General features: G+C 39.0%; 1 protein-coding gene across 14 annotated transcripts in view; it reads left to right on the top strand.

Annotated features, from left to right (window-relative positions):
* MIPOL1 (mirror-image polydactyly 1) overlaps positions 1-18,020 on the top strand; it is a 195,513-nt gene that overhangs the window by 130,197 nt on the left and 47,296 nt on the right. For 12 of the 14 annotated variants that reach the window (XM_054200347.1, XM_054200344.1, XM_054200343.1 and 9 more), the window contains one exon: positions 10,408-10,502. In XM_054200347.1, the coding sequence (XP_054056322.1) occupies positions 10,408-10,502 (95 nt within the window). Of the gene's footprint in view, positions 1-1,774; positions 1,890-10,407; positions 10,503-13,727; positions 13,810-18,020 lie in introns of those variants that run through there. The other 2 variants (XR_008466249.1, XM_054200345.1) reach the window with 2 other exon arrangements.

The following is an 18,020-nucleotide window of genomic DNA, read 5'->3' as shown; positions in this document are numbered from 1 at the left end:
ACTGAATGTCTCATAACAGAGAAGCCAAAGTGTAACCAAGTCCAAAAGGTAATGGAAGGGCATGGTCAATGGCTGGTCAAAGGTCAAAGCCAAGAACAAGAACTTTACCATAAGGGGTAGTCTGCAATAGCGGTTGGGTAGTGGAGTAAGGTTAGAAAGATTTACCCGAGCAAGAATTACTCCTGCATCTTTGAGCGGAGCTGTGGGTGACACCTGTTGAACAGTCAAGAGTGCCTCACCAGCCTGCTGGGAGTGAGAGAAGCAAATTGTCAGTCAAACTCATGCATAAGTCAGGTTTATCAATCTTGATCCAAGTTTATTAACCCCTTATTAGTTGACAAGACCAATTATTATTAGTTGACAAGACCAATTATCTGTACCTACCCTAGTAACTAAAATAGGATCAGAGCACAGGCTTGCACAGTGACATGCAATCGTTTATGCTTTTTGTTAGAAAGCTCCATGGGACATTTTTAACCCACTGTCCCAGACAATGCTTCTGAACGATAGTGTTTACCAGGGCTTTTCCCCTTAGACAACCTGATGTTAGCAGCCCTTCCTTTTAGCGGTGGACGGAAGAGAGCGTTTGACATGGTAACACAAGGCAGGTCATGCCAGCAGATCTCAAGGCCAGAGCATGGTTTCTGGACGGTTCTTTTCAGCAATAGAGAGGTGACTGCTGTGGTCTACTGTGGACTGCAGTTTGGGGTCTGTTAGCAGAGCCTGAAAATATACCAGACGGAGAGTCCTGAAAGCACACACAGTTTCTGGCTGCAGCACAGATAAAACATGTCTGGCTGTAACACGAACTTTCTTCTGTTCTTCTGCCAGTTCAGTTCCGCCCCAAACTGGATAGGACACTTTTGGGGCTGAGGGGAACGTTGTTTTTATTGAATAGGGTCTTTGTTACTGCAAAGCTTCTGAGACAACATTACAACACTACCTTTTGGATCCTGACGACATGCTACGGTTTGTGGCAGATAGATACTGACTTGGTACTGCAAGTGGCCAAAGTCATTTGTGTGGACAACAGGTTTGTCATGGGTGCTGACATTTGAAGCTTTCCCAGAGTAATCCTCCAGTAGGTCTCAGACAGTACCTGGAAGGCTTCTTCATTTCACTCCAGCCTAGACGGTCATTTCCTTCTTGATTTCCCCTAAGGAGATTGCCAGTAAAGTTTGTTATAAAGGCTAACAGTCTTCATGGTGCGGTGTGAAGCCAGTCAAGTCTGTCAGAGTTGAGGGAAACATGCCTGTTATTAAAGTAGATCAGAGAGGTTTTTCCTTCTTTGTTTTAAGCTTATATTTGATAACCTGGTCTCCCTTAGAAGGGATGTGTCTGTTTTCTAGTCCAGTTACCTATGTAGCCATGAAGAGGGACATAAGAAGGCTTTCTCAGATAAACAGTATACACCATGCCCAAAACAATGTGCTTTATTTTCCCCTCAAATAAGACCAGTTTCTCTGTGTTGCTGATGTCTTTCCATTTTTTATTTGAAATTCCTTTTTTCCAACTGATTTTTAGATCAGAAACAAAGTCTATGATGTCACCAAGGCCAAACCTGAATTACAGAACATGGAGAAATATGCCCTTTCCACATGCCCACAGTTATAAGCAGTCTTTAATCTGAGAAGTAAAGAATTAATTTACTTTTGTTTTTTTCATTTAGATTCTAAAGCCCTAGCTACTATGGAAATATAACTTGTGAATGACTTTTTGCTTCTCTATCAAAACAAAGTCGTCTTGATTGTTTTCATTTTATTTTCTTTCACAGTATGCATCACGGTTTAGTAATGATACAAGTGTCTACCTTTCTGCATACGGAGACCTACTTGCTATTTTAAAGCACCTCCAGTTTGTGTTCTTAATATAATCCCTCCTACTGAAAGGTCAGCATCTCTGCACCTGACATTATTTATGTGCAAAGCCCAGCTCAGCTATGAATGTGTATTTTGGAGCTGTCGTCCTTGAAAGTTTTTAGGAGTCATTTTGTTGTCACTAAGGTTATATCTTACCTGAAATAAACTTTGCAGTATCCTTAGGTAGTTATCCATATGCACATAGTAAGTATGTGTGATGGTATCTCTGGGTCTTTTAGTATGTACTCAAACAAATGGAAACCATAAATGAAATCTTGACCCTGGGAAGTCAATTACAGTTTGGGGTCAAACTTACAGGGGCAGAATTTCAAATTAATCTTCCTCACTATGTGAATCTTTCTTTACAATAAAATGGTTCCATGTATTAGTCTCACACACTCACCACATGCCTTGGATTATCCTTTGAATGGCTAATTTTTCCTGCAATTTCAATATACCATATATTACTTGGGAGAATTATAGGATATTACAAAATAATACTGCAGATGAAGAAACTTTGTATCAACATCATATCTAAGGTTAGACGAGCTAATTCTTAATTCTCACTGAAAAATATCATGAGCATTGCATAGAGACACTTTCTTGCATAATGTGGTAGTGGACTGAATCTGCCTGTAATACGTGCTCATTTGGGCATATCATTAGATGAAAGAGTAAACTGCTTGTCAAATACTGCTAGTACAGTGTGCTTCCCAGTGGGATGTGACCATGCAGTACAGGAATGAGGCATTCACATCTCAGGCATAATGGTTCGACTGGTGTTGCTTTAAGATAATTAGTAGATACTAAGTTTGCTCTTATTGTAATAAAATGAACCAGATATGTACCTAGTCTGGGCTAAAATGCTATTGGATCCTTTAATTTTCTTTGACAGAGCCATAAAAAGCTATTTGACAATTCTTATTTTCTTTCCTGATTGCACAATCTGCGTATTTGCAGCTGTCATCCCACTCACAACAGGACCTCTCAGAAATGAATGACCACAAATATAATACTCATATGGTACGATCATGTATTCTTACCAGAGAATTTGTTGTGATGAAAACAAGAGTCTGGACCTCAGATAGTGATATCTTTTACAAGTCTTCTGAAAAGCTCCATAAAAATATTAAATTAGTGACAGCATAAAGACTGAGTTGGGGAAGGTGGCGTTAGCTAGACTTGCGGCACAACACTTCTTGAAAATGACAAGTCCATTTTGGAATAAAAGGGAGATTATGGGGTTATTATTTTTAATTACAATAAGAGAAAACATGAAGAAATTCTTTGTAAAGTAACTGAAAAAGATGCACCTATACATGCTAAAAAGCGAGTGTTGGTGCACTTGCATCGTATATGTGAAAACCCTGATTTCAGCTCTCTGATGCAAGTTGAGCACCTGCAAACATTTTGATGGCTGGGCTCTGGAGTTAGTCTCCTTTCCTACGTGCTTCTGCCTGGATCTGCTTTTCACATACTTAGCAATTTAATAAAAAATTATTTGTGCCAGTCACAAAGAGGACATAGACAAATGGAGGTCACCAGAAACATGGGTAATTCACATGAATTTAGAGCAGAGACGTACTCTTGCTGGTGGGAGTCTGCCATGTCCAAGGTGAGTTAATGCAAGAGACTGAGACTCATCATTAGGTTTCTGCATCCAAAACGAATAACCTAATCACATGGCTGGGGAGGAGCTCTCCCTTCTGTCAGAAATTCTGCCTGACATTCCTCAGAAATATTTCCATCTAAACCAGTATGTCTTGACAGGTCATTATTGTTCCAGTAAAACAATGCTTTTTATTAAAAAAAAAAAAAAAGTTTCATTAACTGATATTTATTCTGACCAACAATAGTATTAGATTGTAGAGTAAAATCTTATTATGGTTAATTGTTTGATCCTGATGCAAACTCATAAAGGTCATGTTTGCTGTTGAGATCCCGTTCTTTTGTGCCCAGAGGGAATGTCAACCCGGGTGTGGTTGTGGCGGTGTGTTGGGGGAAGATGTAGCTTAAAGGCTGTTAGATTTCCCACCACTGCTACTGTTACCCTGAAATTCACGCACACAAACAATCCTCAGCTGGTTCTTCAGGGTAGTTTTCTAGCTGTACTGATCCTCCACAGCAGCACAGAGCCATCAGGGAGGGATCAGCAATACAGTTGCTTGATTTACTCAAAGTTAAGATAGGTTTAGTAAAAACTATTTCCATTATGATGTGAAAAAGATATGTTGAGAAACAACTTTTCATGAATTTCTAATGATTTCTGTTAGTATTCCAAACTTTGCCAACTCAAGTTTATCTCCCAGAAGTGTTATTTGGTGAATACTTGAAACTACATTTCAAACTTAAAAAATTCAACATGAAGTTTTAATTTTACATTTTAAATTCAGATTTATTATTGTTAATGATGTATTTAATGATGTTTCAATAATTTATAACTATACTATAGTACACTTCTAATTTTCACTTTCCATTCCTAAAATCATCGAGGGCAGCTGATACTTAAATGCAAGTTGAAACATTTTATCTAATTTTCTAGGTCAATGTGTCCCCTTTTTGTATTGTAATGAAACAGTTTGACACGTTAGCACTGTGATTTAAAAAACAAGGAGATCACTTAGTGTGCTATTAGAGTGCTAGGCATTTTCTGTCCCTTCGTGTTAGCTGGAGTCTTTTTCTTGACCCTGTAAACCTCTGATCCCCTAATTAATAAGACAAGTGCTTATATTCTTTTCTACATCAAAGCATCACCTGCTTCTGTTGCTGGTGGAACAGTTTGATATGTTGACACTTTGATGTAGAAAATAAGATGAGCTGTTGTAATCTGCACTAAGTAGCAGCTGCTAATGTAAAAATAACAGAATGGTTAGAAGTTGGGTGTCATAATATATCACAACATGACCTGCTCTATCATGCGGTACGTATTTCTCTTATCGACATGATGTGTAAAACATAAAAGCATTAAAAATAGCGTAAGATAAAAACATTTCTTCAATGGTTTAAAAACATTTTTCCCGATTTTTTTTTCTTGCTTATTCATTCTAGTTCAGAATGAAAGAAACCTTTGCTCCCCCTCCCAGTCTCCTGCTGCCCTCAGGAGACACCTGACCTCTTACTGTCCGGCTAGCCTGCTAGTATCAGCACAAACATACTTCTCCCCCATGAGAAATGGGGGCAATTCCCAGTTGTCCATTTGTGGCTAGATTCCATTTCAGACTCCAGATAACAGAGGACCAAAGGAGCAGAAAGACCTCTTATTGCCATCTTTCCCCATTATACAGCCCTACCAAATGTAAATGATTGAGTCCATAAATTGCAGAAATGACCTTTGAGACTCTCCAGACTTCTCATCCATAGGAATATCCTGAATCAGTAGAAAGCAAGCTGTTGGTGGCAACTATTACTGAGTTAAGGAATACCTGCATGTTAACAGCAGTCAAGCTGGGGGAAAATGCTTTGGGTGGGAAGGGTGTCACTTCTAATGGGGTTAATTTTAATCTCAGTTAAAATAAAATAAGAATAACTCTTCTACAAGAAGAGTACCTATCAAGCAAGAAAGTTATATATCTTAGAAAACAGGAAATATAGAGGCAAATGAAAATTGCCAGAGGTTAAGCTAAATTGGCCCTTGGAAAAGAAATTAAAACAAACAATATCATAATGACTGAAATAAGAACAAGGAAAGAGGAAATGTGCCACCTCTCTGAGAATGGCATGGAGATCAAGGATAATCCGGATTAGGTCCGAAAGTGTGCAATTTTGTTTTTTTTTCTCTCAGCATTGGGCAATGATGATGTCAACTGTGAGGACAGAGGTTAAGAAAAGTGACTGTATGGAAATGGAGTACATCATAGCTGTTCAATAGACCATTGTGCTCAGATTGAGATAATGGATGGTTTTCATCCCCAATTCTGAAAGACCTAGTATCTGAAGTTGCAGGAACGATAGCAAAGCTCTTTAATAAATCCTATGAGGCTGTGGATGGTGTAATATGACCAGGAATTAACAGAGGCAGCATCTGTATTTAGAAGGGCAAAAAACATAATTCTGGCAATTGCAGACCAGATAGTCTTTATTGTGAGGCTTCAGAGTAAATTTGGAAGGAAAATGCTTTTAAAGCGTGGATCCATCAACAGTGGATTGAAGTACAACTTTTGCCCAAATAAGATCATGCAAGAATTCTTCTTTGGTATGATAACCAGCTATTTAGATAAGGAAACTTGTTAAATATAAGCTGACACGTAAGCTTCTATGGGGTACCATATGGAAAATTATTAATTACAGTGGAGAATGTGTATGTTGTTATTTTACAAGTAGGCACAAGCTTAATGCAGGAAATACTGCTTGATGTTAACTGCGTTCACCCAGTATCTCTTGTTTGGAAGGATGGGCACGTTGAGCTCATGTCTGTCTGCAAAATGTCATGTACCCATGAAGGAGATGAGGGATTAGTCAAAGGCAATAAGGAACTAGTTAGCAGGAAGGCAACAGCAAATAGCTTTGAAATGAGAAACGTTAAGGTCCAAGGATTTCACTAGTGGAATTTCTCTCCAGTTTCTCACCAATTGGTACTGAACCAGTTTTCTTTAATGCTGTCATTGAGAACCTTTGGCATGAAGAACAACAGTGTACCAACAAAATTGCTTGATGACACTGAGCTGGGAGATGTTATTAATACAAAGTGGAGATATTATTAACACAAAATCAGTTCAAGCTATCTTGCAGAAAGATTGGAATGGCCTTGAGTACTGGGAAAATAAAAGCAGTGGGGTGGAATTCAATGGCACCAAGTGTAAGGTATCATCATTTCAGGATGAATTAGAATTTCCACCGTTAGCTGGGTAATACCAGTAGGCAGGAAAGCAGACAGATATCAGAAGGTGACTGTGAGCAAAAGGGATGCAAGAATGCCTTGGGTAAGCTGTTTCCACTGGAGTTAGGATGTGCTGCTAGCAGAGTACTGATGAGAGATGGGTTTGAATTGATCAGGAGAATGGAGAGCCTGCTTACTGAGAGGTAACAGAAAAGGTTGGTTGTTTAGCCTGTGTAAGGAAGGAAAAATATATGCTCTCTATACATATATCTAGGTGGAAGTATATATGCTCCCTACACACAAATGAGGAAAAAAAAACAGTAAAAAGATAGAGCTGTGAAGTTTTATTACTCAAGTTCATTGAATGGTTTTTTCCTTCTGTTGGATGTTGGAAAGCATTTAGATTGCAGTTGAGGGTGCTCATGTTTTACCCTTTATTTTCCTTTGCTGAAATCTTGTATTTTTCCAGGCTTTGCGTTAAGACAACACATAGCATTGTTCATTTAAATATCTTTGAAACAAAAACAACAGCAAAATGATCAGTAATGAGATTTTCTTAGTCAAGATCTGGCTATTTTAAGTTTGATATGTAGCAATTAGCTTTTAGATTTAATTGGAAAATTTAAATTTTCAACAACTGTTTGCTAAGATGCAAAATGGCAGAAGTGTAGAAACAGGACTTTTATAGGAAAGTGGGGGTGGGGGACAGAGATGGGGGAAGGATCTACCCATGTTTAAACCAAATATGAAAACGTAGGAACTTACGGACAAAATTGTGAGAAAGAGACCATATCCCAGTGATCAGAATACCCTTTCAGGGTTAAACAGGAACTTCACTGAGGGTCACCTGTACACCAAAGTGGTGACTGACCTCACCTCTAAATTGACCTTTTCTCGGGAAAACCTCCACCAGAGGACCCTGAGTGTAATTCTTTTTCTTCTTGTTGCTCCTTCTTTACCCTGCCTTCCAAAAAAACTTTAATCAAAACTGATCCATTTCTGTGAAGAGTTCCGATTTCCACAGCTTGACATTTTCCAAAGGAATAATATTTTGTTAAAAAGTTCCCAAGCAGCTATTGTTATTACTAGAGGTGAGCTCATGTAGGATTTTTGCCATGTGCACTATGGATGGATTTCAATATACACTATAGAAGTCTTCCAAATGTTTTATAGTAGTGCAGGCACCATTATTTTAGTTAGCAATTTTACTTTGTGATAGGCACTGTTTTGCTTTCATTCTTCTAGTGAAGGAAGACATCTCTCTTTTGGGAGGATATTTGAGTCATTTATTTGTGTTTACCACTCTTCAGGCCCGTGAGTGGTGGGTCATTTTGTCGCGTGGCTGCATGCTGTGCACAAAAACTCCTGTGCTTGAATTTTTGTTGGTCTCATGCAGCTCCGTAGTATCAGCCCCACTACATGCTACCGAGGAGGCATGTAGTGGCTTTTCTTCCCGTCAGTTTTTGTAGCTGTGTTCTTTTAGAATCCAAAGCACCCGATTCTGCTGTTATTTTTGCTGGTGCAAACCCAGTCAAATCAGTGCAGTTTTCTCTGCTGAAAAACTGGCATAAATAAGAGTCTTCAGACTCTCGTGCCTTCTGACTTTTGTCCTGAAAAGCAAGTGGAACATAAGGTGTATTTTTTATGATAGTTCTCCAAAGAGACTAGCCGTTAATCTCTCCGTGAGTAGGTGTGTCAGCTGCAAACATTTCCTTCCAGTCTACCATTTCAATCACACTTCACAGTACACTGAAAATTGGCAAGGATGTTAATTATTGGCCTCTAGAACAAACCACCTACTTTGATTCAAGCGTGTTTTCCAATTTTTAAGAATGTTGTTTCACCTACAGAACAGTATAATTACAGAAAATAGCTTGGTTTGGCTAACATCCTTGTGTTCCGCGAGTTCTGCTTGCAAGGCAGCAAGAAACACTGGGCAAGAGGCTCACCTGCAGAGGATTTTAACCTCTTGCTGACAGGAGTTAGGGCTTGCCAGCATCCAGTACATTGTTTGCAGTATCAGAAGCTCTAAACCACTGTCACTCAGAGGTTAAACATTAACGCTTTCTGCTTTTAAAGGTGAAGGAACCCTCCTTATAGTAAGACACTTTGTTTTCATTCTCCAGGGAACTTCCTGTTAAAATTTTATGAATGTCTGTTACAGGAGCAATTACAGTGGGTCGTGTACCCCAGCAATGCAAAACCCTGGGTGCAGCGCTACACACTGAGTAGCCCCGTGCAGAGACTGGTTGTGTAGCTGCATTTGTGCAGTGCGGTGTTTAATAAAATTTGCCAGGAGTCAGCCATGTATCCAGGACATGATTAATCAACCAGGAGAATAAATTGCCCATAGATGACTGGGAGTTGACAGTAAACAGTAAAACACCTGCCTTGAAGACTTACAGTCTTAACAGACAAACAGGAAACAGAAGCAAGTGGGAGCCCTGTTTCAGGAGAGAGATTTTGAGGCATACAGACGGAGTTGTTCATGATTATACAGCGAGTCTGGCAGAGCTAGAGGCTGAACTCTCTGCATTTCCCTTCATGTGTTTGTAGCTCATGTAACAGGTCTTTAATTTACCAAGAAACTTTTCCGCAAGGCTGTCCTGAAGAGTTGGCAGAATCCACAGTCAGCGTTTCTCACACATGTGCCTCTTGGTTTGGGGCTTTACAATTTGTACAATTAATAACTTACGCCATGAATTAAAAACATTGGAAAGCAGCCCAATGCTCAGGCTCATGTGTCAAAGAATTGCTGTGCAAGCCCGGTCTTATTTGTTGTTACAATAATTAATCATCCACTGATTTTAAGATAATTTATATGGTACCTGGGCCCTCAAGGGAGTCCTGCAGTGCTATTGAAACTGGACATTTTAAAATTAATGGTGATTAAGCTATAGAGCCATATTAAATATACATGAGTACTTATTTCTCCTACCTCCTCTTTAACCGTAAGGCTGTGTCGGGGCTGACTACTCTCCTGACCTTACAAGCCGCATGCTGCAATTTCCATAATGGCCATGAGTCACAAGCCCTTCGCAGGGCAGTGTGAACAAACAGCGGGAGAGGGAACATCCGGGAGGGTTCACAGGTGGGAGATGACAGCGGTTTCTCAGGGATTCCCTCGCTCCACTACAAACCAGATCCTGGGTGAGAATGCAGTCAGAGCCCAGAGCAAGCCGGTGGTGCCAGTCCCAGCAGCTCCCGTTGGCTCATCGCCTGCCCATGGCTCAGGGTGCAGGTTATCCGGCAGCTGTCCTGCCAGGAACATCAGCCCGGGAGCTGTGCTTCACAGACGAAGAGCCATGTGCAGACCAAGAGTCACGCATCCCTAGTTTGTGGCTGTGTTCCTTGCTTCACTCCCTATATGTTGGTCAACAGTTTTGCACTATAGGAATATTATATCATAGGAATATGAAATATGTTTGCTGAGAAACACGTGGCTAAACTGAAGAGGTCTAACTTTAGCCATTCAAAAAGTTTACTGTGCACACGAGGGAAACCATTCAAAACATCATCCTGCTGGGAGAAAAAAACTAGAAAATTTGCAATGCTAGAGCAAGAAAGGATTTTTTCATAAGAATTGAATAGGCGGTACTACAAAGCAGTATAACTTTATATATGTAATAATAATAAAGCATGACTGAAATGAATGCACAAAGGATTGTTTTGTTTTCAAAGCAATACAGATATTCTGAATAAATTGTTTATCATTTGTTTGTTGTTTTGCAGGCAGACTTGATAGCCTTGCAACAAGAAAAAGAGGCCGCTCTTCAACAGTGCAAAAAATTAGAAGAAGAAATCCAGACATTGCATGTTTATTACAGGTAAAATAATTAATACTAGTATAAATCAGTGACTCATAGGGGAAATTTTCTGTACTGTGTCTGACTGCGAGTAAGGAAATGGCCTTATCAAATAGGTATTTGCTGGAAACGTGAATACATCAATGAATCAAGGCCTGCATTTCTGCTTTACTGCTCACCAACCATCTCTTTGAAATAGAAGTCCTTTTCGCCTAAATTTTCTATTAGGTTCTTCTAAGGGAAGGGGAAGGTTGCTGGCAGTTGATTCTCATATAAATGAAAAAGCTGTGTTGTAGCGATGCATTCACTTCAAAACATGAGGACAAAAGAACCAGTTGACATAAGTGCTTGTTTCTTCCCTGCTTGTTTGCACATGCCTAATGTAATCAACATAGATTTCAAAATAATAAAATCTATAGTTCTAAAAGACTCTTTTCTTTTCAACCCTAACTTAATGTGTATGTTTTAATTCCTTACGTTCTGTAGCAGTACGTAGAATGAGAGAAATAGCCATTCTCTCATTAATTTAGGTGGGCTGCACTGAACATTTGCATGGATCAGTGGGTTTTAGTCCCTGAGGAAAAGCTCTGTGTGGTCCAGTGAAGGAGTTAGGTTGTTTTATGGAGTGATGTTGGGTTACAGCTCTCATTTCATCCTGACCTCCTGTGTGAGAGGGGATAGAGAGCTGCCAGCAGGTTAAAGGCAGGAGAATTGGCATCAACACAGCAGAAAATTGTGAATCTGAAGGCTGAATGTCTGTGATGAGGGATGTGGGCTGCAGAGGTAAATAATAAATGTAGTGTGAATATTATGTTCATTGGAAATAAAGAGGACTAGTTAGTTACGGCTAAAAAGCATTTGCAGTAGAAGAACTGTGTATGTTTTCAGTGTTTCAGCATTTACAAGTGAAAAATACTCGGGTTTCTAGAGGTTTTTAGAGTTTCCCCTTCTCATTAAGTTTATTAAAACCTTGGAGGGAAGTTTCAAAAACAACTTTTGTTCCTAAATCTCATAGGCATTTATTTAAAGCCTGTTAATAGTGAATAGAAACCCCAAGCAATTTGTGATTATTGCTTTTAATGAATTTGGTCAGCATTTAGTATGTGCACAAATTATGGTATGATTTACCAAGCTAGAAAGAATTTATTATAGTGACCTTATTACTCACTTAAATGGGATTCATAGAATAATTTAAAAACAGAAATGCAATTTTTCTATTGATATTTCAGAAATTAAGAGTTTGCTTGTGTTGGTCTCTGCACATTGCAGGAGATTTTTCACTGACTTAAATTATGTTTTTGAGATAGTGTGTCAAGTTTGCACTAACATACAGTATTTAACAAGTGTAGTAGACAGCAGCTGCAGTTTACTGATGTAAATGCTTTAAATCTCAGAAATGTTAACAATAATGACTTGCAGAAATCACCACTAGAATGTACCGTGTCATTAACTTATGGCCCTTAATTTGAACAGGAGAATTTCATTGTAAGTTTGATGATGGTATTTTGCAAGAGTTACTCATAAGGTGTGGAAATACTCATCTGAATATCCCCTGGGGCAAGAACTATTGTATCACTACTAAATTATACAAGTTACATAGCTCAGAACATCAAAAATGAAAGATTTTATCTCCTAACTCATTGTTCTTAGGGGATGTTCTTTTTGTAATGCGTTCTGAAGTGGACACACAGAGGCACAGATTCACTGAGGTTGGCAGGAATCTCTCAAGTTCATCTTGTCCAACCCCTGTGCTCAAGCAGGGACACCTAGAGCAGTTGCCCAGGACCGTGTCATGATGGGTTTTGATTATCTCCAAGGATGGAGACTCCACAACCTTTCTGCATAGAGACACTGTCAAAGCATACAGAGACACAGCTAGGAAAACAAAAGGCCACCTGGAATTTTTGCCTTTTGCATCCCTCACCAGGTTCAAGAAGGGCCCCTGTAAGTGTATAAGGAGCAATGTTTGAGGCCTCATCCCTATCTTTTTCCTTGGTTAGAAATTAATTGCATGATTATGGGGATGCCTATGAATATCTTAAAATTTCAGTTACAGTTTCCCATGTATTACATGAGCATCTTCAGCCTCTATCATGCAAGAGTGTGGCAGTCCTTTGAACATATGCCAAATGAGGTAGATGAAGAAAAGAATATATGGCATATGTGCATAAAGCTTTGGGGACTGTGTCAGGCCAAGGGTGGGTTGGCCACAATAATCATGAATGACAAAGTAGAGAGTGCATTTTCCAGGCCATCCCAAATGAGTGAAAAATTACTGTCTGTTTTGTATGTGGAGGCTACTTAAGGAATGTTTGTGTAGATGTCTGCTGGGTCTTTTTATTTCCTTTTACTGCTTGCCATGCTATGGTAATCTAGAGCAAGCATTGAGAACGTTTTGCAGACAGCCTGTTTTGGACCGAGGTGGAATTTTTGTGCTTTGATCCAAGTGAGTTAGCTAGATGATTTTGCTGTTCAAGACTACATTTCCCTGGAGTTATTTCTCTTTTGGACTTCAGGGCTCCCCAGTGAGCAAAAAGTAGGCTTCCACACACGCTCCACTCCTCATCTGAACTGTAGAGCTGCAATGAGACACATTATTATGCAGAGTACACGTTTCCTTCACCTACTGTTCTCTCATCCCTTTGCGAGCTTCTCCCACCTTCTGTAGTCTCCGGGGTGCCAGCATGACAGCAGCTTGGGAATTTTGGCTTCGTTTGGTGCCTTCTCCTAATGGAAGACCATTAGGTCTTCCTTGGCCTTAGAAAAAGCATTTTCTCATACTTTTCTTCCTTGTTTCCTTGCTTTAACTGAGATTTCTACATCATCCTTTAACTTAAGAGAAACAAATTTAAGAAAAAACCCCAAATACTAGAGGCTAAAGTTAAAGTGTGCAAGGGATACCTAAAGCCTTAACACAACCACATTTTAGGGGTTTGGTCATAAAAGTAATGACTGTGTGCATATATTAAGAATTTTTGAATGCACATGTGTGTAAACAGTAACTTTAAAATGTGTATTTTTTTTACTGATCTGTCTTCCACTAACGTTAGTATAATTCAGAAAAAGCCAAATATCATTTTATTACACAAAATCAGGGAAGAGATGTTTAGGTCCATAATATCCATATGTGTGAACATGCAACAGTATGGTCAGGAAGCTGTAGCATTTGCACTGTAAAGAGGGACTGCGGGTACTGCTCTTGTTCAGTCTGGAAAAAAAGTATTTTTCTTTCTTTGGTGGCTTCAGGGAGACCTAACAGCAGCCTGACAGTGTCTATGAGCAGGTTATCAAGAAGGACAAGCTCTTTCCAGTGCTGCATGACAAGAAGGTGAGAGACAACAAACTTGAATTGCAATGAGAGAGTTTCAGACTGGTTATAAGGGAAAACTTTTTCACCATCAGGGCTGTCCGTCATTGGAACAGGTTGCCCAGAGAGGTTTTGCCATCTCCATCTTTGGAGATTTCCAGTGCCTGACTTGCTAAAGTCATGAGTAACCTGGTCTGATCTCATAGTTGATATCACTTTGAGAGGGAGGTTGGTTGGATTGTGACCTTCAGCAGTCACTTTCAACCTGAATTATTCTACAATTCTGTGATCTGGTAGCTGCTGCTGCTTGAAGCCATTTCATTTTTTTCTCTAACTGTGGAAGAAGTCTGTGTTGTAAGGCACAGTTCTTTGCAGATGAAGTGGAAGGTGAATCCTAACAGAAACTGGAGTTTCATGGAAGATCATAAAGACCCAAACCAAAATTAAAATGAGCTTTTGGGGAATAAATGATGGAAAATTGATTCCTATATGAATTTTGACTTTCTGAAAAGAAAGCACATCCCAGAAAAATTCCATCCTTCTTTAAAACAAAAGAGAAGTGAAAAGGAGAAAAAGAAAAGGAGGAAGACACTAGTTTAGATACAGAAGGGAGAAGAAGTTGGCTCCGAATAAAGCTTGGCAGGTTCTCTGCTTCTGTTTGTTCTTGTGTTGTTTCTGTGTCATGTCTTAAAAGGAAAATTGCATTTGCTGGATAGTAACCCAAAAATACCTACCAGAAATTAAAATTTGCATAACAGTTTGTAACAGTATAGAGTTTCTAGCTTACTAGTATAATTATTTCAACACAGTTTCTTTAAGCTAGGGATTAATGCAAATCATAGATCCTCACTGACCAAAGAAGGCTATATCCAAATAATCACTTTTGAAGTATGTGGGAGTGTTAATCCCACTACCTCTTCCTCACATATCTCTGTTGTTTGAACATCAGCACAAGGTTTTTATTTGCATATTTTTCAGTTATGTGGTGCGTCCATTGTTATAACCAGTTTCCTTCTAGTTCAGTAGCGCTTCAGAATTGTACTTCTCCTACACGTTAAAATGCTGACAAAGATATATGCTATTGCATACTTGTTATTTTTCACATATTAGCTAAAACAATACAACTGTGTATGAGAAATATAGCTCTCTATAGAGAAGTACATATATATTTTTCCTTTTTTTTTTTTTAAGTCTAAAATATTTCGCTGAAAATCTCTGGTACCATGAGTTTTCACAGCCAAATAATCTGAACAGATTCTAACTAGTACAGCAAAAGGTAAGCCTCTAACATATCAACCCCATTGCAAAGAAAGATAGGAGTAAAATAAAAATACAGGGCTATCTTTACTTAAAAGTATGTTTTTGATAGGTTTCGTGTTGGGGTCAGATGCAGTGATGCAGATTCAATAAAATGTTTACTTTCCAGCTGTATAAGAAATGTGCATCTGCATTAGTTCACACACTTTTGAATGAAGCTGCTGAGGATAAAAATTTTTATATCCAGGCTCTAAGGTAAAATTTAGGGATACTTTTAGTAATTTAGAGTAGTTATTTCAATGACAATTTAAGAGGCTCCTTTGTGATTTAATCAAGTGCTGTAAAAGCCATATATTTGCCAAGTCTGATGTTCACAGGGGAGGAAGGAGGACAGTGAAAACTTTTTGCAAAAAATCTTTATCCAAAGGTTCTTCCAATTTGCTGTTGAAATAGTTGCAGAAATAGTTGCAGAAATAGTTGCAGGCTGGAAGTCGCAATGGGAAGAAACTTACATTTATTGCAGCAAATTTCCCAACGAACAGACATTTGAAAAAACTGGCAGTGTTAAAATGAAATTTAAATTATAATTCTTTTTTACTCTCCTGAAGTTGAGATGAAGTAAAGGTCTGAAAGAAAGATCATAGTAGCATGGAGAGATGGAGCTTTAATGGCAGATACATGTCACCCTCCCAGGAGACGCACGTTGCAGAGTAATTGGAACTTCTAAGTCAGAACCAGCATGAGAGAAAAAAAGCTTATTTTACAGTTATGTGACAGTTTTCAATAGTGAAATAGAAGAGTATCTTCAGTGAAACCCCTTGTAATAGTAAATACTGTGACCTGAAAGAAATATTTTTAGAATCAGACATTCAGTCAATATGGGTAGCTTCTTCATCAGAACTGCAGATTTTTTGCTTCCTAACCAGTTGTATCACTTCTGAAAAGTTATAAACTGTTGAAGAAGTTTAATAAAATTTTAATCTAAAAGTTTCTAATACTCTTGATGCTTCAATTAAATTGGAATTCATGTTTAAGTGACATAAGCAAATGGTCAAAATAACAATTGTTCTTATGGGTGTCCATATCTTTTTCACAGTCTCTTGTAAAATGACGTGGAAGTTCATCTTTTTAAAGATTGAAATTGATTGACGTGAAAGAGAAGAGAATCAAGAGGTTTTTTCTGTTTCCTCAAATGAGAGACTTACAAGCACAGGGAAAAACTCAGTTTTGATTTTAATTACAGAACTAAATCACCCTATAAAAGGAGAAATAGATGAAAAAAAGATGCTTTGCAAGGCATTATTTGCAGTTCTGAAAATAAGGATGTTTTCTATTCAAGCTCTGGATACAGCGGTGCGTGTTTAATTTACTTCCATTCTATAGTTTCATGGCCAATATTATGGAACATAATACTCAGATGGTACCACTTCAACCATCCTCCATGGATTCTGTGCATGGATATATAACGGCGTAACTCCAGTTTCAAGGGCTACTAAAAGCTATAAGTTATTCTACCTAATATGTCAATATTCATCCTCTTCTTGTATTCTATGTGGTTTTCAGCCACTGCAGCAGCAAGTCAGAATACAACTGCCTAAATATTTGGTCTTCTGTTCTCTGACTGACCCCTGCTCAAACATTTCAGCCTGTTTGTTCTGCCATCTCTCAGTCTTTTTCAGAGATTTCTTCGGTCCAGATTTCTCTCAGGGGGACATGATGTGTAGCAGAAGATTGGGCTGCTCTAACATCCAGCTTCCCAGTCCAAGTGAAGTGGAACCCATTTACAGTGGGATTAGTGAGGCTGCAACCACTAGTGCAGAGTGGTGATCTTAGTCCTTCCCCTAAAGCAATAGCAGGATACCTCAAGCACCTGCCTCTGCAGTTGACCTCAGAGAACTGGTCTTTTCATGGCTGGTTTTTTATCTCACTTTTTCAGTTATGGCCGTTGACTCATTTTCCTGCTCTTGTCATCCTATCTGCTCGCAGCTATTCTGGCAGTTGCTGTCGTTGTTTCAGTCTTAGTTGCTTTAAACAGAACATGGTATAATTACAGTCATTAAGACGAATGACCGGATAATGATATCACTGTAAACTTACTGTTCTTTTTGCAGAACGATTTTGGGGAGATCAGGGAGAAGATGGCAGTTGTCCCTGTCCTTGCAGCAGTGAATTCTATTTTCCCACTTCCAAGCAGAGGAGACATTCTCTTTTATATCAAAGAGATGAGGCACTTGCATCTATAATACAGTGGCAGACAGTGTGATATGTCTCCTTGTGAAGGAACCTAACCCACTGCAATTCGATACAACCCAACATATGGAAAACAATGGCTCTGTAAAGGAACACTATAGTTTTTGTTTGTCTTTCATTATTATAAAAAAACTCAGGTACTATCCAAACTATATTTCTTAATTTATTCTCTACATATAAAGTCCCACTGATTTCCGTGGGAGATTTGGACTTGCAAGGAATGGCGATTTAGCCCTTGTTCGTGGTTTAGGTTTGTGGCGTTTTTTTAACGTGCATGCTTTCCTCCTGTTTGTTTCTTGAACTGAGTGCTGAAATCAGTCAAAAATGGGGTGTTTTTTTAAATCAGATTGGTTAAAACCACACCTTCTCGGAGCAGCCCCTGGAAGTTTCAGTGAATTTTAGTCAATTTGTGGGGGTGAGGGCAGCCAACACCCTGGTAATTTGGACCTGGGATTTAGAATCCGTGGGTTCAAGCTTCTTCTCTGTTACTGTGACACTTTCCAGTGGGGTCCTGCAGCCCCAAAAGAACTGGGGCTTTAAGTTGGTGGGTCTTTCTCACTCTAGTCCCATAAGAATTTTCCCACTGGTAAACGCCTCTGGCTTCCTTCCCTTTGTCTCCTTATTGCTTGTGCAATCACAGCTCTTGTTAGTGCTACAGGAGATAAAAGCCCAGGGAAAACAGATCAGTATGAAGTTTGACTGGCGCTACTGAGACAGCTGTATTT

The sequence above is a fragment of the Rissa tridactyla genome, chromosome 4 (assembly GCF_028500815.1).
Source record: "Rissa tridactyla isolate bRisTri1 chromosome 4, bRisTri1.patW.cur.20221130, whole genome shotgun sequence".
NCBI classification, from domain to species: domain Eukaryota; kingdom Metazoa; phylum Chordata; class Aves; order Charadriiformes; family Laridae; genus Rissa; species Rissa tridactyla.
Note: the sequence above shows the minus strand (reverse complement) of the source record. Positions and strands in the feature narration are given on the sequence as shown.